The sequence below is a fragment of the Simochromis diagramma genome, unplaced genomic scaffold (assembly GCF_900408965.1).
Source record: "Simochromis diagramma unplaced genomic scaffold, fSimDia1.1 OVJJ01000387.1, whole genome shotgun sequence".
In the NCBI taxonomy this organism is placed as follows: Eukaryota; Metazoa; Chordata; class Actinopteri; order Cichliformes; family Cichlidae; genus Simochromis; species Simochromis diagramma.
The window spans coordinates 7,944,082-7,970,100 of NW_024387152.1; the positions used below are offsets into that span (position 1 = coordinate 7,944,082).

The 26,019-nt window shown below is 37.9% G+C and overlaps 1 protein-coding gene across 1 annotated transcript; it reads right to left on the minus strand.

Moving 5' to 3' along the window:
• Window positions 1-22: 22 nt before the first annotated feature.
• On the minus strand, window positions 23-24,249 carry LOC120743619 (solute carrier family 26 member 6-like). Its single transcript, XM_040047301.1, has 20 exons — window positions 23,880-24,249; window positions 23,567-23,696; window positions 22,069-22,208; window positions 21,789-21,899; window positions 20,524-20,699; window positions 19,837-20,001; window positions 19,546-19,698; window positions 18,263-18,345; window positions 17,981-18,128; window positions 17,784-17,897; window positions 16,504-16,581; window positions 15,805-15,900; window positions 14,438-14,544; window positions 13,947-14,016; window positions 12,594-12,686; window positions 8,171-8,293; window positions 7,875-8,021; window positions 7,588-7,642; window positions 4,896-5,032; window positions 23-2,808 (listed from the first exon to the last, which is right to left on the minus strand). The coding sequence occupies exons 2-20, from the start codon at window positions 23,692-23,694 to the stop codon at window positions 2,785-2,787; spliced, it is 2,148 nt and encodes a 715-aa protein (XP_039903235.1). The 5' UTR covers window positions 23,695-23,696; window positions 23,880-24,249; the 3' UTR covers window positions 23-2,784.
• Window positions 24,250-26,019: the final 1,770 nt, after the last annotated feature.

Here is a 26,019-nt window from a genome sequence, read left to right on the forward strand (position 1 = left end):
CATGGCTCACATTGGAACATACCAGACCCGTTAATATTTACTTATTAATAGTACCATGGGCATCCCCCATGCATTCTTTGCAATGGAGCGCCTGCTCCATTTGACACCACAAAACAAGTTGGTTGTGATTGTCCTCCAAACCAGCCCCATGTTACAGCTCTAGGGTTAGGTTAAAATACTTCTCGGTATGGAATGTTTCTTCTTGGCATGGTATATATAGTCTCTGCATTACTTTGTGAGCTAAAATAAATTTGTAGAATGTAGATGAACATGTTCTCAAACAAAGCCATTGCAAGGCCGTGCTCTATTACGAGAAGCAGAGTATACTTGCTTCCGCCTACCTTGCTTGAGAAAAGTACAGATACGTACAGAAAATGATGAAAATCATACAATACAGGAAGCAGACATATTGTGCTTACATCTGAAAATGACAGTAGAACTAGCCATGGGTAACTCACAGACCTGCAATGGTGGAAAAATAACAACTGCACAATTTCTGTCACATACCTGATTCTTTAATATAGTCAACTTTACTGGCTAGTACTATAATAGTACTACAATCACTATGTCATATATACAGCCCTGTTTCATATGTTTCATGCAAAATTTTCATATATTTCACATTAAGACCTGAATTACAAACAATACAGTTCTTCCAACCACACGCTCTACAGTTTACATTTTTGTGGAGGTGATGTGAACAATGTACACAATCTTAAATACACACACATAGATATAAAAAAAAAACATACATAAGCTGAAGTAGATGGGCAAAGATTAAAAAAAAAAAATCTCGGTCCAGTCTCTCTTTAGGATAAACACTGGCATTCCATTAATGAAGCACATGCTTCAGGGCAACTTTATTTAGGTATGCCGTAATTCTTCATGGCAAATATTCAGCAAGTTACTGGAAATGTCGCTAAAAGATTTTATCCACACTGATCACATCACCTAATGAAATGTCCCCTGAGTTTATATTTGGGCTACCCTTTTAATTTGCAGTAGTGAATGTGTCACAAATTCCTTTTACTCATTAAAGGTAAGGAAGAATATGAAAGAAACAAAACAGAATATTACCAGAAAGTTCTGCTTGGACACTTTAAGTAGGTGTTTGCATATTCTGTTGACAAAGAGTAATATTAACAATCACTTGTGTTTCTAACCACCTCTCTGTGGGGCTGACATTTATAGTGACCACTGTAACACTGCACACAATCATGGCAGCTCTTATTTATTTAAAATACGGATTAGTGCAGATTTAATGTTGGAAAAAGATCCTGGTTTCAGAACTTATCACCACCCACATGGTAATAGTAGTTGGTTTAGGCCAAGATTCATCCTCACCCAGCATATATACATCTGACGATATCAAACCTGACTTCTAGTGGTTTAACTTCTTACCTTGTTACAGTTATGTAGAAATGTCATGGTGCAAATCTTTAACCCGAGAGGACTTCAAAGCATTGCTGTTTTTTACATGGCTGCTAACCAAAACATGCTCTAAGTGTTAGAGCAGAACCATGCTGTTACTTATTTAATATGTACAGGCTGTATGTTTTTTGAACTCTGAAAGTAAACACACAGAAAATAGGAGGTTTGTTTTTATGCCAAAGAACAAAAAGGGCATTTTAATGGAAACCTTTATGGGAAAATGGACTGTTTTGTTACAGCTAAATATGATTCACTGTTTTCCTATTGCAATAAACAATGACTCATTATACCCGGTTTTGCTTAACAGCAGAGGCACATCTTTTTTGGGTGAAACACTGGATATAAATGTTTTTATTCTTCACTCACTTCGTGCAGACATGTATGCACACCCGTGACCAACAGCAGACATAGGCAGATCTAAGAGTGAAGACAGCTGGAATCTATTCAGTCACATGCCTTTCTTTTGACCATGCCTAACGTTAAAGAGTCAAAATATGATGAATGGTATCTGTTTATATTTAAGCAGCCATCAGGCAGCCAGTCCCAGTTCAGAGAGAACAGAATATCCTACATCCACAACTGCGTCATCTGCCCAGACTGTTTCAAAAGCGTCGAGAGATTTCCTGTTGTTGTGACACAGAATGAAACGTCTTCCTTGGAGAAAAAAAATGTAATTAATACTGCCTCTGTTCAGAAGGGAAACAAACAAAAGCGACAGACAAAAAGTATCTTAAAATAATATTTATTTTTCCATGTAAGAGCAAGAACACTGCCTTCATAAATAATCTATCATGGCAAGCATTTATGTAATGATTAACAGTAAAAAACTAAACAAAACACTAACACAACACAAACAAAACCAAAAAACACACGCAAGGTTCGTCTAAAAATTACACAGGAGAAAAACAATCTATACATATTATTTGATTGACTGATTGATCGATTAGAGTCTATACGTCTATACACAGAGCACCATATGATATGCAGACCATTACCTATATGGATGCGCACATACTGGAAGGATAGTATACTTTTACCGATAATGTGAAATTAAATTAATCTAATGCACTTAAAGGTTTAAAAAAAATTGCATATAATATTGATCAGAAAAGTGAAGCTTATTACAGTGACTTCTATTACATACAAACTCTTATAGCCATATAATCGTACACATATAACAGATAGCTGTGCATATGCATACACATGATGTGTACTGTGTTTGTTGTACTGTGTGTAAATGTCTCTGTGTTTGAGACAGAAGGTAGATTCAGTTCTGAAGCTCCATGGATAACTCCTCCAACAGACAGAGTGTCTGTCACTTCTTTATAATATCATATTGTTTCCTCCGTGGACTCAAAAATGTGTTACAGCAATCTCCTGTGAAATAAAACAGGAGTGATCAAATATAGAAGAAGCTCCACAATATTGTTATATTAATTTTTTCAGTTAAAGTTTACCTTAGAGAGAGTAACATGATAGATTTCAAATTAAGTGAACTGGAGATTCACCATGTTCTCCCTTTTTGGATTCAGGTGTTTTTAGTCCCATTGCCAAACCCTAGCCATGAAGTCTGTCACAAACATTTGTGAAAGACTGGGTTCTCCTAAAGCTCTTATTGAAATTGCACATAGTGCTGTAACAGTTTGCCACTGTTGCAAGACATGGGTCTAGATATTCAATGACCGGCTGTAAGTGGTGTTGTTGTCGAAAAGGGGAAGCATTTAGCTGTCACAACAACCCAGCCACAAAGTGGCAGGCAATGTAAACTTATACGACAGGGTAGCAGAGTGCTGAATCACATAGTGAGTAAAAGTCTCCAACACTCTTCTGACTCAATAACTGCAGATCTCGAAGCCTCCTCTGGCATTAACACCAGCACCAAGTCGTGCACAGGGAGCCTCTTTACACAGGTTTTCATGGCAAAGCAGTTTGTTATGTGCATTTGTCCGTGTAGTGTGGGAGATGCTTCTTATATTATTACCTTCAAAAAACCTCTCATCTGCACGTAAACCCACAGTATGGATCCATACTGGTATCAGTTTAAAGTATAGGCTGTTTATGTGGATTCAAAGGGAATTCTGCATGCACATGACTATGTGTGATTTTGTTTTGGGTTTGCTTTTTGTGTGTGTGAGACCAACGGTCGACTTTTACATCACCGGTATCCCAGCATGTTTGTGTGTACTTGATCAGCTATCCCAGTTAGGATCACAATAAGGAACAACATTAGGGAAAGCTGCTGATGTTAGCATTCATCAGCCAATCAATATAATTCACAATGCTAGGTTAAGCTAATAGCAGTGGAAAATTAGACAGCTATATGTGAGCGTTTTTGTGTGAGCTTCCCACTTCTTCTGTGAAAGGGCTTTGCTTCTGTTAATTGTATTTTACACCCTGAATAGTCTTTGTTCCTTTGTCTTTCTACAGGAACAGAAACATTAAGACACGTAAACAATTAAATACCGAGGCAGACCAGGCAGAAACAAAAGCATACACGCCGAACAATTTGCGGACATGCATGGAAGCACAGGTGAATAAATGAGATTAGCTCACAGACGTACACACACGTATGCACACGCATGCGTGCACACACACTGGCCTGGTGTAGGCAGAATATAATTTGCCTTCAGACAGAGACTGATGGTGTGTGGTGGGTGTGTGAAGCATTTCTGATACTTAAATGTATACATGAGGTGAAAAATTCTGGTGTTTTAAATTGAACTTTGAGTTAAACCACATAAAAATACATGTAGATACTCAAAAAATTTCAAAATAAAGAAAATGTTTGCCTTGTTTTTCCAACACCCATCTGCCTCAGGTTGTGCAGTCAATTTGAGGTGCAGGTCACACTACTTGGACATATTAAGGATCAATGAACCAATCCCGAAAAAACATTTTAATTATTGTCTATAAAGATTAGCTTAATGAATAATTTCCACACCACTGACTGCAAGTGAACTCAATCACTCCCCTAATATATTTAGCAATGAAGTAAGGTAATCAGGAATGTGGCTTCACATTTTCCACATGGTGATTACAGCAAGATGGAAACAAAGTCTTTAAAGTTAAACATTACAAGAAAACAAAGCATGCAAACATAGATATAACCACTCCCACTGTTCAAAGCACGCTATAATAAGCACCTTCCGGCTCCTTCAACTTCTTATTTAATGGACAGATTTGAGAGTATGCCCATATAACTCATAGGAAGAAACATAGTAACATCAGCTTCCTGCAAATTTAGCCACCCACAAACATCAAATTAGAAGTTGGGTGTTTGAGAAAGCAACAATGCTGTGCAGCTTAATGACTTGCAACAAATAAATATCAAAGAAAGTTTCCTGCTTTGGAGGTTTAAGTGCAAAGGATTGATTCTTTGCATTCTTCATCACTTTATATAACATCAAAGTGCATTTTGACATCCTCCATCATGTGCCATGATGTGTATGCTTGAGTGCTCATACCTTATTTTCCATGCTTTGGCTCTGTGCTATGGCAGACTGACAGTACAGAACGGCGTCGTGGACGGTGGTGAAGAGACAAGACTTTGTTACTTTGTCATTAAAGAAACCTGCGGTCTGCAGGTTATCCACCACACCACCTAGACAGACACAGAGAAAGGCAGAGATGAAGACACAAAAAGAGACGTGCGAAGAAAGCTGGAGGAAGATGAAATGGGTAATTGAGCATGTCGGTGTAGGAAGAAAAGCAATAGAATAGAAACAAGAGATGGAGGCACAGAGTGGAGCATGGAGAGCAGAAAAAGAAACAAGGTCTTAAATGTGAAAAGGAGAGAACAGAGAAACAGGAAGGGCTGCTCTTGTATAAAATTCCTACTTGTGTAAATATTAACTAACAATAAACTTGTTATGAGCTCCACAATTTTCTTTGGCTTTCATTGTGCTCTTTCCTAGAGTTCACTTCCCCCCTCCTCCGTTCACTTCTCGCGCCTTCCTGCTTGTGTCTTCCTTTCTTTATTTATGCGCGTTTATGTATACTTTGTCTGTCTTTCAGTGACTGAAGCTGTTTTCCTCATGGGACTTGCTGTATTTAAAATGTAATATACTCTACTATTTTTAATTCTTGTATTTGTTCATTGTTTTCATAGGAAACATTCGAATCATAGACAGGATCAAACATGGTGGTAGCTTCCAGGTCAGAAAAACGAAGTCACTGTGGAAGCGCCTAAAAGCTGCATTCTGTCTGAAGCCCACCAGATGGCGATAGCTGTGGTCGTAAAAAGACTTCTGGTCGTATAGAGGTCAATGGAAAAATGGCTTTCTGATGGGACCTTTGGGAACAATTTCCTGTCGAGTTTGTGGGCTTAGTCGCACTTTTTGGATCACAGCGAATCAAAAATAAAATCGTGGTTACATTAAATCTTGGTCATAAGCTAGCATGTTTCAGGACAGATGATTGTCTGTGGTAAGAAACCTCATGGGCTTACGAGCTGTCAGTCAGGAGTCATTAGTCAATAAGCATGCAGTTTCACAGTCAGACTTGTCTTTCCTCATCACATCAGTAATTTTGCAATTATGATGCCTTTAATTTGAAAGAAACAGGAAAATATACCCCACAAAATGAAATAAATCTTCTTCTTTTTTCTTTTCTTTTTTAGTTCTGCTAGATGTGATCTATTATCCTCTTTGTCTAGGATTTCTATATCTGAAGTAAAATTCTCTGTGTTCACCTTTTATCACAAAGGCTCAGACATATATGGACTGGTTCTTATACAGCGTCATTCTGCAGAACTTTAGCGCTCAAAGCACTTTACACTCATTCACCCAGTTACACAAGGGTTTTTTTTATGCTTAAGTGTTTTCCATCTAACTTTCACACACATTCATACTCCAATAGATGCATTGAAGAGCAACTTGGGATTATCTTGCCCGAGGATATCTGGGATGAAGAGTGGAGCAGCCAGGGATCGAATCACCAACGCTCTGCCTAATAAATTACAGCCACCCTATTTCTTATTATGTTCATGATCATCCCAAATTCTGGAAATACAGAAATGGACATTACAAATGCAAGCTTTTAAATACATTTTAAATGTAATTTTATCAGTCAATATAGCTCATTATCTTAATTTGGAGAGTTTATATAAATTCACCATTGGGTGGAAAACCTATATTTACATGATCTATGCCACTTAATCAGGTTAGTTAATTGTTTTTATGAATGGCTGGATGGTCTATTGCTGTGAATTATGAAATGAAATCATTTCTTCCCTTTCATAGAGGATGGAGCAATGTGTCATCTGCTAGAGGAAGTAATAAACGAAGCGCCTTTCCTTGGTATTTCCAAGAACTCAAACAGCTCTTATTAAGGCTGTCATACAAACACTTCCATGTCATTTCTTTCTCAGTTAAACTGACACGTTCTAGAAAAAGCGAGGACAAACAGAATTTGTTTTGGTCCTTAGAGCCATCCAGCCATTTGCCATTTGCTTCCTGTCCTGTGTAATTCTTTTCCTTGCTTTTCCTTAGTTGTTTTCTTAAGTTCAAAGTTCACTTTAACACTTTCTGTTTTTGTCTTTTGTCCTTTTTGGTTTTGTCTAACTGCTAAGTCCCGAGACTGTATTAAGTGCAGGCGCTGATCCTGTGAAATAAGATCCCCCACCTCCACACAGCCGGGTTCCAGAGAAATGTGTTTTGTCCACATACTGCAAGTAAGACCTAAATTAGGAGGCTATTATGTCAAAAAATAAAAGCTGAGAGTAAAGGCTTTAAAACACATTAGTTAGACCAGATGTCATTTTAAAAATATGTGTTAGCTTGCCATGAATAGGGCTAATTACATAGTCTTCTGAAAAAAGAAAACATGTCAGGTACTTTATGCACTATAATATCAGCTAAAATAACATCTACTGTCATTGAACGCTTCAGATTGCATGTGGCCGAGTAGATCAGGACTGCATGTGTAAAAGTAAAAAGACATAAGAAGAGTAAGAGTAAAAAGTAATATTATTTGGGAGCATTTCTGTTCCACCTTAATGGTTTTCAGAAGGTATTTTTAGATCACTACAAGGCAAAAAGACAAATGGGTTCTTAGAAAACTGCACAAGGAAAATTATATCTACCAAATCCTTATAAAGTCATAATAAAGTGTATTGCATTTATTTCCAGTGAGAGTGTTGAAAGTAACTGGACTTACTTTGGCAACCAGCAAGAAACACCTCCACTCCAATTTCTCCGTAGTCTCTCCGAATCTGAAACACACAAAAAAAGCACAGAGTGAGGGACAAACTGTGAATGATCTCATTATTCTCATGATTCGATTCATAGAAATTTACCACCTGAGAGCTAAATTATAACAAAAGGGACAGAAGGATTGATTTTTGCAGTTTGCAGTTGTCTTCAGTTTTTTTAAGCATTTGAAAAACATGTTACATTTCGCTCTTTTTGTATATATGCATGTAAATGTGACTGATCTGTCCTTACACTTCGTAGTGTCTTGACCCCCACGGTGTCCAGGAAGTTGACAGGGCCAAGGTCGAGAACAATGGCTCTTGGGAGTGAGGGGTCCCGCTCAGCATCTACTTCAATGACAGACACATGGTTCTGCTCCTCCATGTTTAGCTCCCTGTTCTGGGTAGATATTAATCAGTGACATTTAGACGACCACAATCGAAACTATAGGGTCTGGAATGCTGAAACAGGTATTTGTGGAAGAAAGCTCTTGCATTCGAATGTGAAATAAAGTCCTCTAAATCTGTCATCTCTTAGTTTGTCCTTACCACGTCCACCCCATTCTTCTTGAGCTCTTTTTTGACTCTCTTGGCTTCTTTTTTCTCGTGTCTCTGCTTTTTGGCTTCCAGTTTTTTCTTTGCTGACAGGAGCTTTGTAATGTCAAAGCCAGACTACAAAACAAAACAAAGAACAGTCAGATCAGTTATTTAATACCACTACTAGTTACCCTGTCTGATAAAAAAAAAAACTAAAACCTTTTGTTAAGCTGTAAACTTAAAGTGTTTGGTTGGTGTTTTAATAATGGGAAACTAACATTTCCCAGAAAAGACAGGACTAGGAGAACATGCTACACAAAAATCTTTTACTTCATATGACTTTGGAATCATCCAGTCATTTGTCTCCAGTTATCAGAGACGGGGTACACCCTAGAAAGTGAGTCAGCGTGTCACAGGGCTAACACAAGAAGAGACAAATTACCATTCACCTTTAGGTGATGCATTATGTTGGGTGCTTAAACTTTTGTGCAGGGATTCTCAGCCAGTTTGGCCAGTTCAGTCAGTCCAGTTTCTGTTTAGCACCAACATAATCTAACCACAACAAACAACCAAGCAAGGTGTGGTGGACAGCAGCTTGAATGAAAGGAGTCACTGTTACAATACAATGACTGATTATTAGGAATGGTAATGGATTTCTTTCTTTTACTTGACTTACTTGTTGTAAGTCAAGTTCTTTGACTAAAAGAAATCCATTACCATTACTTGCAGAAACCTTTTTACTAGGGGTGCAACGATATTCGTATCGATATTGAACCGTTCGATACAGTGCTTTCGGTTCGGTACGCATATGTATCGAACAATACAACATTTGTAATTTATTTTATCAACTTTCCTTCTGACGATGCTGTCTGTGTTGAGCGCTCAGTGAATCTGCGTTCGACTACTCCGCCTAGGCTGCACTGTCGAGCGCAGATCCACTGAGCGCTCAACACAGACAGCATAGTCAGAAGGAAGAGCGCAGGGCAAGCTAGCAAGACAGAAGTTAAGCTCTCCTTGCAACATGGACCTCCCCCACTCTCATTCAGATCTGGCGTTTGGAATTATTTTGGTTTTCATGTGGTATGACCCTGAAGGTAAGCGAGTCATGGACTAAAGTAAAACAGTATGTTGGATGTGCCATGCAATGCTCAATTACATGGGTGGGAACTAGTGTGTTAGCGCAGTTAGCTCGTTAACGTGTTGGCCGTCTAGCCCCATGCACGGGGCGATCGGCGGTAGCTCGTTAACGGAGATTTGCCGTGTTGTGGCGTTAAGGTCATTTCAACGAGATTAACCTGAAAGCACTAGTGGGAACACAACGAATATGACTGCACATTTACGCCGACATCATCCTAGTGCAAAGACAAAAACAACAAGCATGCTACTAACTTTAGCCGAGTCATTTAGACACATGATTCTCTGTTAGCACATGATTCTCCTTATGCTGCTGAGAATATAGCCCAGAAGAAGCGGATAGTATAGCTTTTATTTTGGAAAGAGCCATTTCTCTGTAATAAACTCTCTTTTCCAAAGATGAGTGATTCCTCAATCAGATACAGGGCTCGCAATATCGCTAGCCCGACGTCCTGGAGCTAGCGATTTTTTCAGTCGGGCTACCAAAATCTATCTCTTCCCTGCCCGTCGGGCTATTGTAGGAAAAATATATGTCAATGCTTTTGCATTCTTTCAGAAATGTAGCTGGGTAATTATGTCATTGGCATCGGTGAGCCACTGTCAATATGTGACATATTGAAATCGCGTTTGAATTTGCGCTTGTTTTTTGCTTTCACTTTGCAATCGTGTGAACTGTGTATAGAGAGCGACAGCACTGATCTGTGAGTGATGATAATTTGTGCACCAATTCCTCTGACATCGTCTTATTAATCGTTAGCTTACTATGCAAACATGACAAGTGAAATCTCCCGCAGCAAGCTTAAACATGTGAGAGGTTGATCGCGCAGAGAATCGCTGAGCTTATGTGAGTGTGTGTGTAAAACCAGCAGCATATATATTTTAGTTCTGCTGAGCCAAATAAGACAGGTCAGGGTGAAGAAGTGACAGCCAAAGAAAAGCTTACCACAAAACGGAGAAGTTATGACAAATCAGACTATAAGGCAAAAAGAAAGTGCAGCTTTATGGTTTCATGGACAAAATAATTTCTGTGGCTGCAATATGACGAGCTAAATAACCAGGGCTGCACATAAGTGGTCCGCAGGTGCGCATTCGCTGTCAAAATAAAAAACACGCACAAGGGTTAGGGTTAAATTTAAAAACTGTACCTTTGAGTTAAAATATATATTTATAATTTTAATAAATGACAAATTAAAAAGGCATGAACATTTTTTTTGTATCAAAAAAATATCGAACCGTGACACCAAAGTATCGAACCGAACCGAACCGTGAATTTTGTGTATCGTTGCACCCCTACTTTTTACATAGAGAAACCTTTTGAATACAAGCACGCTCATCCACACAAGTGTGCACACAGGTGTTCACTGTTCATACACACAAACAACACCTTTCTTGGCTGCTACCACAAAGCACATTGTGCGCCGTCGGTCCTGCGTGCTGCACAACTACTTTCAATATTTAGTATTTACTGTTATTTACACTTAGCTAGATTAATGCGATGGTGTTGTGTTTATTATGTTGCTCTCTTTATTTTTGCTTGTTTTGTCTTTTTTTCTCTCAACAGGTGGTCTTGGAGTTTTTTTTTCTTTTTGAGTGCCCTTTCTCAGTGTCCCTCTTCCCCTCTGTTTTTCTTTTCCTTCATCTTTCTTTCTCCCTTTTCTATCCCCCAGCCATGTCTGTCCCATATGTAACAACTGAAAATAAAATAAAACAAAATAAATAACAACAACAAAGGTCGATCAAATGGACCAATATGGCAAGGCCGTGATGATCCACTTGATAAAGTAAATCTGTTGGGTATCTTTGTTGGCCTTCAGACAACAATTCTGACGCCTAAGGAGCCAAACGGGACAGGCAAAAAAAAAGAAAAAAAAGAACTTGTTGTAGAGAAAAAGACAAAATTGGGCATGCCTGATCCAACTATATTTTTCATTTAAATTATGATCCTTTATATTTCTAGCAAATTGTAATTCGAATGCATGGCAAAGAATGTAACTTAGTGTGTATCTTAGTGTCATGCACTGCATTTTTATGAGGCTTGGTCTTTGCTATATATGACTTATTTTTACAGTCAATTGTAACGTTCATGTTACGAGCCTGGCCCTAATTATAGTTCTAACATCAAGAGTAAAAGTAAGTAAAAAGTATATAAGGACATTTTACTTACAAAGTTCCACACAGAAAAGCCCCAGCAATCAAGCCCAGGACCTTGTTGCTGTAGGCGAACAGTCCTAACCACTGGACACTACACTGCCAACAACGGGAAAGAAATAGCCAAGTAAGTATATAAGGACATACTTTGGCTATTTCTTTCCCGTTGTTGGCAGTGTAGTGTCCAGTGGTTAGGACTGTTCGCCTACAGCAACAAGGTCCTGGGCTTGATTGCTGGGGCTTTTCTGTGTGGAACTTTGTGCTGAATGACATCACTAGTTGGAGCAGTAACAATTCTGTAACAGCATGGCTCATGAGCTTCGTTAGTGCCGGTGAGGACACGCAGAGAGTAATCGTACATTTCTCGAGAACGCGTCAGAACTGGTGTCACAAAAGCACCTGAGTCTGTCTCACCTTGCAAACAAACCTGCAGCCTCTGCCAGACTGCTCAGCAAGAGCTTATTTGTGCATGAAAGCAACCCTTTGACTTTGACATGCTGACATTTTAATGAATGAAACATTTCCATTATCTCCTTCTCTTATTCAGTGTCTGTGCCTTCCCTCTCCGCATCTTTTGTCATCCTATTTCCAACTTCCCTCTGTCTGTCTTCCCACTGACCCCAAAGCGGCGTGACAGAAGAGGAGGGGCAGGAAGAAAGCGTAGGAGCGAGTGGGATGGGGTGTTTTAAACAAAAGCTGAGCGGGGAAAAAAATGAGAGAAGAGAATGACATTGCGAACAATGTCTGTCACAGTTGTGATGTGTGAATTGGTGACAAGTCTGGTTGGCTATTAGTGTGTCAGAAATCATGTTTTTAAAAGAGGAGTTAATTGCACGGAAACGGCGACATGATGTGTTTGGCTGCTTCTTTTTCTTCGTGTGTGTGTAGCTGTGGTGTGCTGTTTCTGTGTATTCATTTAAATCTGAGCTTTTAGTATGTCATGCTGTGCTTTGTAAACTGATACTGTGTTTTGTTTTTGGCTTTATGGTCTTGGTGGGGGTGAATGCACCCACATAAGTTAATTTGTGCTCTTTGTGAGAATTTAAGAGTAATGATGTTTTTAAAAGACATTTTCTTGTCACTTTGTAAAAAAATCTTTTTTTAGGATTAAGATTTGGTTTGAAGCTTCGGTTTAGGATATCTGTGTTCTCACCTTTGAGTTCAAGGCTTCCTGGTACATCTCAGCATTGGCAAAGTAGAGGGTGGCAGAGGAACGGAAGATCAAAATCCCTGGCACTTGCCTCACCTAAAATCGAATGGATTAAACAGGCTAATCAATCAAAACATTCCATTATGGCTTTAGTATGAAGTAAAAGTTACACCTGACCAATCAGATATATGGATTTTTGTTCATAATTTCATAGCAATTTATCTAATATCAATCTATCCATCCATCCATCCATCCATCCATCCATGCCAGTGAATTCTCTCCAGTGTGTTCTGGGTCCTGAAGCTTGCCTAAAACACCTCACTTTACCATATGTCCTGAAGGCATCCTGGTCAGATGCCTAAACCATCTCAACTGGCTCATTTTAGTTAAGAAATTCCCCTAAATGTCGCAAAACCTCATCCCATGTCTAAGAAAGCTCATTTCCATGGCTTGGATCAGTGATCTCATTCTTTTGGTCACTACCCAGAGGTTGTGGCCATAGGTGAAGGTGTGAATGTAGCTTGTTTTAAATAGTCCGCTTAACCAAAACAGACTGGTACAACATCCAACACCGTTGGATGTTCTACCCTCTATCGTGAATGGAGTCCAGCTCCACCAGGAAATGGTCTGATTTGTTGGTGGTAATTCAGGCCAACCTCTCACTATTATTGTATGAGTACCAAATGTCCTGCATCCAAGGTTCGACTAATGGATGAAATCTTGTCTCCACTACCCTGGCGTAGAGCTTCCTAGGAAGGCTGTTTGTGATGCCCCTATAACTGCAGCATACCTCATTGTAAACTGGGCCTCCACCCCTGATCACCATCCACTGGGCATAAGCTACCAATGGTAATGGTAATTAATTAACTAAAAAACAGGAAGCATCTTAAATTTACATCCCAGCCAATGAGGAATTTGTAGTTTTTGTTAAACTGTCTTTGTGGAACTACAAAAACTAAAATGTTGTGAGAAAAAAGTTCATTGTTTCATCATTATTTCATCTGTTACATATCCATGCTTTCCTCATCAATGACCAAACCAAGTAAAATTCTGACAGAATAAAAACAACACTTATTAAGTAATTCACTTTTGAAAAATGAAATTTAAAACTTGATAATACAACACTATTTAAAGTACAGAGATGTAATGTGATTAGAAAACATATTTCATGGCCGACTGCTGGGATTTGCTAAACTGAAATTTTGAAATAATAATAAAAGAAGACATTTTATATAGTATCAGTATGATATAAGAGTAACTACACTAAAAACGTGCTGTTCATTTCTGTACCAGTGCTCATTTTCCATTCCATTTTCAGTTGATTTAAAAAGCAAAAAAACAAAAGCAGTTCTGTACCTGATGGTATTCGTCCAGTGGCTTGTAAATGTCAGTTTCAGGGACCTGCCCTAGTATGGAATATTTAGGTCTGAAATAGTCACACACAGAAAACCTTAATTAACATTTTCTAATGCTTTAATCCATTAATAGGCCATCAATCAGTTTGAATTGTAGTGAGTTTTAATGTTCAACTGGACACTTCCCTATATCTATATCTATAGATATAGATATGTAAATATATAGATACATAGATACGTGCAGGCCATGTTTACAGAGGGAAGTGTATATAAGATAGTGCTGTGTATGGCTGTTTGGCAAGCTGAGGACCAAACCAGTCACAAAAAAAGCAGCTATTGTTTTCTTTTGGTGCACAAATTTTGTTTGCGTACTTTAGTGAAGTTGTGCTGACATGCTGACATGAACACATGGGTCAGGACAGACCACATGGTTGTGAAAAAACATAATTAATTGTGAATATATATATATAACCCAACGCAAAGTGTGCCTACAGCTGTGTCCTGAAGATGACAGTAAGCAAGGAGAAACCAATGGATGCAGCCAGTCCTATGTCAGGGTTTAACAGCAAGGTGAGGATGAAGGTGGCCACCCAGACCATCTGCAAAGAGAAACAGAGAGCACAAGGAATAGCTTACGCCTGTGGTCTGCTGTAATAAAAAAAAAAAAGTGCCTCATTTGTCACATACTGTACATTGTTTCCCTGCCTCTATTATATTTGAAAGACGTTAGTCTCGGTCTTTTTAACGCCCCCTAACCCTGTGAAGCCCAGAATAGATTTGATAGCATGAAAAAAAGAGGGCAACATTGCCAGAAACACTTTATAATATGGCCCCAGACCAAAGACGTCATTCGCTTAAAGTTAAATGAAATTTCAATGTTTCAATTTTATTTGAAATTAAATGACCGATTATTAAAAAATTATATTTATTGTATTTTTTAAAATTATATTTAAATAATAAATGTAATTAAATAAATAAAAATGATTACTTCTAGTACTTTGTATAAGTATTTGAAATTATTTATACTACAATTAATCATGGTACTGCAGAATTAATTTTAGGTACTGTTTAATTTCTTGATAATTTTACTGAAAAACAACAATACTTCCCCATTTTACACTGTACGTGCACATTACTTTGGAGGACCCGGGTCATATTATGAAGAGGCTAAACCTCTAAATCTTGAGTATTTCACAGTAAAGGAGACACTTCTTTCCTTTACAGTCCTTTTAAAAGTTATGTTTGAACAGTGATTGTAGGAAAAAAATTAAGACTTGTCTCTATCATTATGAGGTGACATAGGTCTGAAAATGTTGACAGTTATTATTTTTTCTAGTAAATTGGTAAGGGAGAACAGTCGCTGTGACATTTATATTGGCAAAGTAAAGGGCCAGTGGAATAAAAGAAACTCTATCACACACATCACCATCACAGCATTGGTTGGATGTGAGATGGGGAAATATAATTAGTATTTCTGCAAATTTACAATGAAATTGCACAATTTTAAAAATTACTTACGCTGTACTTTAATTTACTTATAGTAACTGTCATTAATTTTATGGGCATCATTTGCTTAACAGTTTTTTTATTTTTATTTATTGTTTTTTTTAGCTAATTCCAAGGAAATTAGCTGAAACATATGAAGCCAGGATTATTTTTTATATGGAGTTGCTCATCCAGGTAGTTTGTATTCCAAATCATTTCTATAAAATGGCACTGTGAAGCAGGATAGTACTTAATCTAAAAGTCAGCAGGTAAGGAAGATATGCAGTATATGCAGTACAAGATATGCTATGTTAACACAGTAAAATACCTTTGCTGCATTAACCACTTCCTTGTGGCCTTTTTAGTGCACTCACCATATCCACTCTGTTGGTTTTCCACAAAGCAGGGATGTCCAAGAACTGCTTCATCATGCTATGGAGGTTGACATGGATGATGGCAGCCAAGACCGCCTGCAAAATCAGGGAAACGGTTTAAGTGGAAACGTTTCTCGAAACAGTCGAAACGAGTTTCATTAGCCTCTGACTGAAGTACTGTTTAATAGTAGTTATTACATCATGCTCAGTCCATGTTTGGGCTTAAAAAAACTATTTTCTAAAAGTAGCTGATAACTTTAGCCTGAGGCAGAAGAAATACCTGTTTGTGCATTTTGACAACATAACCTCAGCTGTTGTTTTTTACCTAAGGCTAAGAGATTAGCATGCGTATGCTTATGATTGCGCGTGCACGTACACACACACACACACACACACACACACAAAACCCCGTTCAGCTATCTTAGTGAGGACCTTCATTGACATAATGGTTTCCCTAGCCCCTTACCCTAACCATTAAAAATGAATGCCTAACCCTTACCCTAAACCTAACCATAACCTAATTGTAACCCTGACACTAAAACCACATTTTGAGCCTCAAAAAGGCCTTCAAACTTGTGAGGACCGGTGAGTGTGTCCTTACAAGTGACTGTTGGTTCTCACAAGTATAGTAGAATGCAGATTTCGGTCCTCACAAGGATAGTTAGACAGGAACACACACACACACGCACACACATCTACCTTGGGCAGATCTTCAAAGAGTGATCCAATCCACAATGTGATAAAAAGGATCACTACTGCTGACAGAGCCCCAGCAACCTGGAGCGAAGAGGCAGGGAAATATGCACACAGTGAATGGCAGTGAGATCGGCGAAACAGTTGCTTGATGTCAGGATCATTAGTTTGAATATGATTATAAAGCGAACTCACGTCGATTGAACCCTCTCCTCTCCTCGATAGCCCATGGCTGATTAATGGTGTTGTCAGACTAAATCAGTTTAGCCTTTCAGTAAATTTGTACTTGTGTAGGTGGAGTTTGATGATGTGAAAAAAAATCAATTCCCTAAGTGTTTTTTAATCATGCACTGTATCAGAGTAACGTTAATTATGATGTGTGGTTCATTGCATTTAACTTCTGTGATCTTTGTTTTTCGCTAGAGGCAGAGTGAAGTGCAGGGATGAGAATGTTTATGCTTTCAATGATCTCATGAAGCATCCCTTTAGAGCTTAAATATGGCAAAGCATTAAACGTCATTAGCGTTCAAATATCAAAGATAGCAGAACAAAGATGGGAAAAGCGGCAAATGTTACAGAAGACAAATAAAGAAAACCGTTCTATCTTTATTGGATTTACTAAATCAGTTGAAGGCTATGGCAAGGGAACAGAGTTTCATGATATTTTGTGGTTTGTTTAGGGCAAAATATCAGATTCATACATTACAGAGTTTGTGGTATAATGTGTGGAGCTAAAATAGTTGGTTCTGGGTTGATTTATGTGGGGCAAAGGTCTCCCAAGTAAGAGATTTTGATCTCTAGAAAAGAGATCAAACTGTCTAAAAGATCATTTCAAATTGTTTTTTCTCACTTAGAGCTACATGTAGAATCCACCAAAAGTAAGTCAGTGCATCTGACGTCACATGGGATTTGAGCTCCTAATATTGGCTTCTTCAGATGAGAGTCATCTACAACAACATTTTCCCTGTTATACATTTTTCATACTGTTTTATACTGCTCATTGATTTGGTTTGTAAACAAGACTCCTGTCATGGCCTAGATTTTCTAAAAGGTGAACATTGAACCAAAAGGAGGTGCAAGAGTGTTTTTTTTAGATCAATTGAGTTGCAAGATGCTGGATAATTATCCTGGGGTTGTTTTTTAATTTCAAACACGCCAAAAACAGGTTCCATATCCCAGCTTTAAACCTCTTTTGGTGCTTTCTGGTTGTGGGTGTATTCTTTAAAATGGATACTAGGATTGATAGGTGAGAAAACAAGAGAAAGTTTTTTGAAGTCTCTACTGACCTGAGTTTTGCCCCCTGCACTTTCCTGAACCATAGTGCGAGACATGGAGCAGCTGACAGTAAAACACTGAAAAATTCCTCCAATGGAGTTACTCAGACCCAGAGCAATTAGTTCCTAAAACATGAAACACACTTTTTATTTACAGTCAGTGTACTAAAGTATCACTTCATGTTTGTGTCCACCTGTAATCATCCTACCTGGTTGCTGTCAACCTTGTATCCATATTTTAGGGCAAAGATTCGTCCCAGAGAGATGGCAATGCCGTAGCCAACCACAGACAGAGCAAAGCCATCACCGATCACTTGACCAAAGATAGAGGTGTCTGGGAAAACAGGTGGCTGGAGACTGATATACAGGAAGAGACAAGAGTGAAGAAAAGCTTTACTTTTCATAGTGACTGTCACTTTTCAAGTGACAGATGTGTGTGTGTGTGTGTGTGTGTGTGTGTGTGTGTGTGTGTGTGTGTGTTTGTTTCTCACCCTGAGGGAATAACTCCCACTACATCCACTCCATATTCCTGCTGCAGGTTAAATTGCCATGAGATAACTGTAGCTATAACGATCTGGAAATAAAATAATAATGATTTTCAGGGTACACATTTTGTATGGTGCAGTACAAAGTCTTGAGCAATACTCAATTTCTGTATATTTTACTTGGAAAATAAGAATTAAGTGTAGCGATTTATTGTAAGGTGCAAACAAAAATCTAATCAGTACAATTCTTACAAACTTGAGGGTCGCTATTTTAATATTCATTTTAATTTTTTTGAAATTTTCAAGTAGTCTTGAGGAATAGTTCTCCAGGCTTCTTTGGATGTTTCTGCCTTTTATTCCTTTCGAGTCAAAATGATGCTACACTGCTTCAATAATATCGAGGTCTGGGATATTGTTCTCTTGTATGTATGCTTTTCCCACATTGGGAGTGTGTTTGCAATCATTGCCATGCTGAAAAATGAAGTTGTTGTCAATCAGATGCTTTCCAGGTGGTATTGCATGGTGCATCAAACTCTGATGGTACTTTTCTGTGGTCATAAATCCATAAATTTATGACCACCAACACCACTGGCTGAAATGCTGCCCCAAACCATGAGAGAGCCACCCCGTGTTTTACAGCTGGACTGTAGACGCTGTTGTCATCTTGACAACAGAATTTTCAAATTTGGATTACTAATTCATAAGACCTGCAGTTGCTGACTTTTAGTCCAGTTCTTGTATAAATCGGCTTCTTGACAGCCACTCTTCCACTGAGACTGTTAATGATGAGGCTTCAGTGAGCAGTAGAGGTCAGATGCATCTGTCAGCTCTTTGCTGACATTTGTGTATGTGACACATATTGAAAATGCATTTTTGTCGTTGTTGAGCCAACCATATAAATAACATATATACTTTATTGATCCCCACGGGGAAATTCCTCTCTGCATTTAACCCATTCACTCAGTGAAGCAGTGGGCAGGGAAGGTACCTTGCTTAGGGGTACCTCAGGGTACCAAATAGGTGCGCCGCTGGCCAATGATTCATAGGTTGGTGTTAAATGGGTTAACAAACAAAACACAATTCTGTGAAATGGTCGGGTACAAAGACCAGATTGAAAATGAGAGAAAAAACAGCCAGTGTTTAAAAAAAACTAACAAAAAACCTTGACCTTGAGAAAGACTAGAGAACTATTGTTGAAGACATGTTTGGCTCATTGGAAGTAATATAGAAAGATATAAAGTGTGACTCAAGACTTTTGCACAGTACAGTTTGTATTCTTGCATACTTACAGCAATCAGCTCCACGGGTATAGGAACAGGTATTTTCTTGCCCAGAAATGCATTGAGCTCCTTAGCAGCGATAAGGCCGAGTATGGTAATAACACTGGTCACAAGAGTGCCAATGTTTGGGTCTGGGAGGAGATAGCATATCTCCAATACAGTCTAGGAAGACAGGAGCAAGAAAATGACTGCTAAAATAGGTGAATAATTGAATGGATCTAAAATACAAAACATTCAAAATAAAAAGTACATAAAATTGCCAGCAAGAGCACTAAATGGTTAAGTTAATGTAATTCTTACATATATCAGGGATAAAGGTCCATTATGTCTCACAGGGTTAACGCCAAAGGTGTATTTGAGCTGAGACACGATGACATGGATAGCAGCTCCTGTGGTATAACCTCGGACCAGTGGCTCAGACAAGTAGGTTACCACAAAACCAAACTGGACCAGACCGAGTAGAATCTACACACACATCACATGAATCAGCGGAGATTAACATGCAGTAGCTGCAAAAGTGAATGCTCAGACCACTCATTTGCACGACACGACACAGGAGCTGTGCAAATTATTAGAAATGCAAAAAAATAGTGTTTAAAATTAATGAAATAGATTAAATTGACCCTTTTAGCCGTTGGACTCAAAAACATCATCAGTTTCCAGGCTGAAGTTCCCAGAGTCCCTGCAGGCTCATGCAGCGAGAAGCTTCTTTTCATTCTTTTGAAGTAATCAATAACGTATTGAAACTGAAGTCTAAAAGCATTTGCTGTCAGGCAGATGGTCCTCAAAGAGCTATGTAAGCTTATTAGCATTTGCACAGCATTTTACTTTATTCACTAATGTTTGAGCAGCAGCTGCCTGTTGATGGTGACAAGATATTTCCATTTGTTCAAAAGAAACATCCAAACTCAGTGAGACAAGTGCCCCTTTATGGCTCCAAAATTTACGAATGCAGGGTGAAAATTTTGAGTGATTTCAAATATTTACTTGAAATAACCCAGATACAAATGTGACAGCTGCAGCCACTCGGACCCTTTCCTCATCACGGGCAACTGTGTCAATTATACTGGTGTTGGTCACATTGTCCCATGTCATAAACTTTGAGTCTGGGGCCAGTCGCTCAGTCACTCCTCCTATCATCACGCTCATCACTGCATATGTTCCTAAAAAACAGAGATAGAAAATGATTTCTATTAGGCGGCGTTATGAAAACATACTGGAGCAACATGTTATTCCACTGATTAATAATTTTATTATTACAGATTTTTTTTTATTTTACTGATTTATTTCAGCGTGGAAACTGATGGGTCCTTCACAAACATGAAGTCATTTGGACTTTGCTCTGAGGGAATCATATCACTAGGGTATAAAGTCTCCATTCATTCTGATTAATGTTACTTTGCTTCCAAGTTGTTTCCTTTTTGATTAGCCAGTTTAAAAGGCAACTTTTCCAAGTGTCTCTTTTAATGTCGTCTAGTGATTTAGGAAACAAATATTATATACAAATATTATATAATTACAAAAACTTTTATTTTAGACAAGTGTTGATGTGTCTCTACAAGAACGTCTTACTGAATATTTTCTAATATGTCTACAAATGCGCACGTAAGCAAACTTTTAGACTTTAAAATATGTAAATCAGACATTTGCCGGCCTTAAAGCTGACCGACATAATAAACTTGTAAAACTACGGCACTCTCCATAGTGGTTGTTGAACGTAGTTGTCACACGTTTCCAGGTAATTATCACACAACATTAAACATAATGCTGAGTAGTGTTGTACCTTTAAACCTTTAAACACTAAAGAATGCTGGGGATTTACGATGGAATTAATTTCACCTTTTTATTTGTTAACTATAAAAGAAATCACCTAATATCACCTTTTTAATTTGGGGTCACCATCTCGTCAACTTTGCTACTAATGTCAGCATATGAAAATTCAAAGGTGTAAAGGTTACCATTTTATTGATATCAGGCCATCATTAATATTTTAATTATTAATATACCAAAGTACTATTACTCTTCGTCTTCTTCTCTCATAGACATACGTTTGTATAAGTATGAATAAGTATTATTACCATCCCTTTCTGTTGTGATACACACATTTCAAGGTAATATTACTCATATATAACCACTATTGAGGCAAGAAATTTACTTGTATGTTAATTTGTAATTAATAGTATCTGTTGCCACATTATTACTAGTTTAATACCAAGCTGTAATAGAACACCCAACCATAAACTATTACATACCAACTGAGATGTGTTTGGATGTGCCAAAGATGAAGTAGATAAGGACTGGGTAGAAGGATGAGTACAGGCCAAATACTGGAGGAACAGATGCCAGCAAGGCATAGGCCATACCTGCAGTGATAGGAACAGAGGATTTTCTACACTTTTTATAATAGATAAAGAAACATTTTATTATTTCAACAATGGAGAAGAAACATTTTTGACCGCAGTTTATGATAAACAAATTAGAACATTATATCTATATCTAGCTCTCCTACTGTCTCTTGAACTTTCATCTCACCCTGTGGCAGCTGCATGATGCCCACACTTATCCCAGAAATCAGGTCACCCAAGGCATTTTCTCTGATGGGGTAACGGGGAAGCCATGACAAAATAGGAACAGTACCCAGCAGGCAGCTCTTCATCTGGTGGCCAGAACACCTGATGTGTTTTGTGTCAGCAGAGGGTAAAAATAGATGCAGAAAGTGACATTTAAAAGAAAATACTTCAGGGATAAGTGTTTTTATTAATCATGAAGTTGATGCCAAACCACTTCTGATGACTCCAGCTTTTTTACTGAACTACTGAAAAAGTTAATAAGTAAGACGAAAACCAGCCACTACGTGCTTTACAGAGGCATTCAAAATGAGCACACCTAAATCAAGTAAAACCACACAAAACACAGAGACATTACCCAAGTGCCTGTCTGAAAAGATGTGTTTTCAGATGTTGTATGCCACAGAGTCGAGGGTGAGAATAGAGCGATATAAGCTGTTCCACAATTTTGTCGCTAAGGTTTGCAATCCCCCTTAGTTTTCAGACGGGTACGTCGAATCACCAGAAGACCTCTATCTGCTGACCTAAGGATCCGGTTCGGAGAATAGGAGTGGAGTAGACTGATGTGGGGGAGCCATAAGAATCAAGATTTTTAAATTTTTAAAAAAAATTTTTTTTTTAAACTTTAAAATATCTTAACCTAAGTGTAGACCAGTGCAGACGCTTTAACAAAAGTGTGAAGTGAGACTCATACCTCAATATGGCTTTTGCATGCAATAATTAGATAGAGCAAGACTTAACACTTTTCTTTGAGTTTGATTTGGTTTATGTGATCAAGAGCTATGAATTCAATCTATAATTGCAGTTCCTAGGATAGCCACTTGAGGCTGGTCCCAAAAGTGAGCCATCGCCCTTTCTACACAGTCTGACAGCCACATGAAGTTAAAGACTTTACAGCAGATATATGCATGTGTACAGCCAGCTTGTGGTCTTTAGAAATCAATTTTTTGGCATAATACCTGTGGTGATGCTGATGTTACTCGTCTATATACTTTTTTTTTGTTCAGTTCATTGATCTCATCGTTTCTATGATCAACTGTAAAACTGGAGTATGTCTGCTGATATCATTCATCAGTAGAACGCTTATTGTTTATAATATTAACCTCCTAAGACCTGAACTCTTTCACGACATGCATTTTTAATTTCTCTTTGATATTTGGGCTGATTGGGGCCCGATGAATGAAAAAACAAAGAATTACCAGATTTTTTTAAACCTTATTTTTGTTTTTAAAAAAAATAAGAGCCACGTATGAGGATATTTGTTTAAAAGTTTGATAGAACAGAAGCAGTATAATGTCCTCGTAAGCGGATATCAGGCCCATGTAGAGCAAAATTGAGTATTTTAGTCTAAATAACCCAAAATGTGATGTCCACATATGTGGACACAGGGTCCTAGGAGGTTAATGTCATTTGTGAATGGGATGAGATATACAGTTGATTAAATATACTGTAAAGTGCTTTACCTTACTGACTTTTTGACCTTCTCACGCAGAGATGTTTTTGATACAGACTTTTGTCCCATCTCATCCATTGCTTCTTCATCCAGGACCTCCCTGTGGACGCTGTAACTCATTCGCCTTCTCTCTGCCATGGCTGAAGTACAAAAATGCTTCTTATCTTTGCCAGTACTTTAGACATTGTTGAAAAATTATCATGATAAAATATAATTATTGTGGGGGAAAAATAATGTGTTTTTGAAAATCTTTAAACATTTGTCAGTAACTACCTTGTTATGTCTGCAGCTGTATCAAAAGCTAGTAATAAAGTTGTACATACCTATTGGGATAAATAAATCCTTCTTGTGGACAATGGTGCACAGGCATCAAAGAAAATCTTCTGCATCAGATCCAAGTGGCTGCAAGTAATGACGGTATTTCTAAGTATTCCTATATTCTTTTTTTTTGTAGCAAAGAGATAAAGGCAAAGTTTTATTCTGAAAGCCAGGAGAGCTCCTGAGCTCCTCTCTCCCCAACTTGCCCGAGGATAGTTGCTGTCTGTCTTGTGATCTGATTGCTTTGAGACCTTGAAGACAACTCTAGATTTGACACAGCACATGTCAGTCGAGGAAGAGGACAAAGTTCCTTGTACGTGCTGTACAAGTGAAAACAGACATGGTAGAAAACTGTTCAGAACATTTTTGTTTTATGATTTAATGAGGGATTTCCGTCGCTCATGTTGTACTTAAAATTATTTATTTATTTATTGTTAATCATGGTTTGTCTCAGAATGAATTTGTACTCTGGCATGTTATCGTACTACCATAAAAGACTTTGTGGTATAGACAGCAGACACACACAGGTTAACCTATGAGATAACTACAGACTGAATTGCTGCGCATTAGTTTCCTTTATTGCGCCTTATCTGTGTTCTATGTTTTATCTGTGCATGATTAAAGATATTGGTCCTTTCAGCAGAGTCAGATTTATTTGATTTATTTGTGGTCACACTGAAGGATAATCACAGATCACTGGATAAACTGTTTTATTTTTGGACTTGGAGCTTTATGATCCTGTCGTTGCTTGTTCATATTTGTCCTCCCTCACACTACACACTAAATCTTAGAGATTTATAAATATATGAAATAAATACTCATATACATAAAAAAAAACCCTCAAATACACACATCCTTATTGCCCCTCTTACACACTAGTTTCACATATAATCTGTAACCATATAGATTCTATAGCTAAATTTAATATTATTTGGGGATATCCACACATCCCTGTCATTAAATACAAGCTGTATTGTTAACCTGCATTATTGTGTGCATTAAATCATTGTACAATCCAGTCACATAGTTCATGGCAGTATGGCTTTGGTGCATGTGTTACAAACCTGACCAACCTGGAGTTTTATCACATGGTTCCAACTCTTGTTGTTTAGTCGCCACAGCGACGTGATAATGTGAGGCTACAGGAAATAGTACACTAGCTAGGCTGTTCATTACTTCTTGAGCCAGTGTCAGGGATTGAGTGAGTCAACGGGGTAATCCCGTCAAAGTTAATGATAGTGAAGGTTCATAGACTTCATCCTGACCTTTTTCCAACATGGTTCGACACACCACACACGCATTTGCAATGTCACGTCAGCAACCTTGAAAACTCCCACAGAGATTGTTACATACATTCTTTTAAAATCAATGAAAACTTTGTAATGCACAATTTTATTATGTTTCTAATAAGATTGTCTTTAAGTGATACTGACATTGGGAGTGTGCTCAAATTATTCTCACAAAGATTTGTTTGATGAGAGGACTCGAATAGGCGTTCGGACCTCCCCTTATATATTGTCACTGCTTTTTGTTTTACGTTATGCTAATGATGGCTCATGGCTAAAACATGTATGTCTTTTTCCTCTTTAATAAATCCAGCAGTGACATTGATCAGAAAGTACTGGTTCTTTCTCATCCACATGTCTTTCATCTGAAGAAGAGCTTTGAATGCCCTTCAAGCAGCCTAGAGAAGTATTACTTAAAGAAAGTATAAGAAAGCTGGCTAAGAGACTTCAGACTGTGTTGAAGAATAAAGGTAATTATACCAAATATTGATGATTATTAGACTTGTAGAAGCTCTGATTGTGTTATATATACTGTATTTCTATGTATCTATACACATCTTTCAATAAATCACTGCACATATTTCCCTTTTTTTTAATAAAATGTAATAAAATGAAGGATGACTCCAGACCTTTACTTTGTATTGTATATACATTTATTTTACTCATCATTGTCATGTTAATAGTAAACGGAGCATATAGCATTTCAAAAAGACTGAAATTCAACACAGTTTAAACAACAGCAACAACACTTTTTACTGTATTGATTTTTTGACAGGCTGATATAGAACTGCTTTAAACATAATGCGCCGTTTAAAGAAACTAAAGAAGGTTTTGTGTTAGCATTGCAAACGAACTCGTG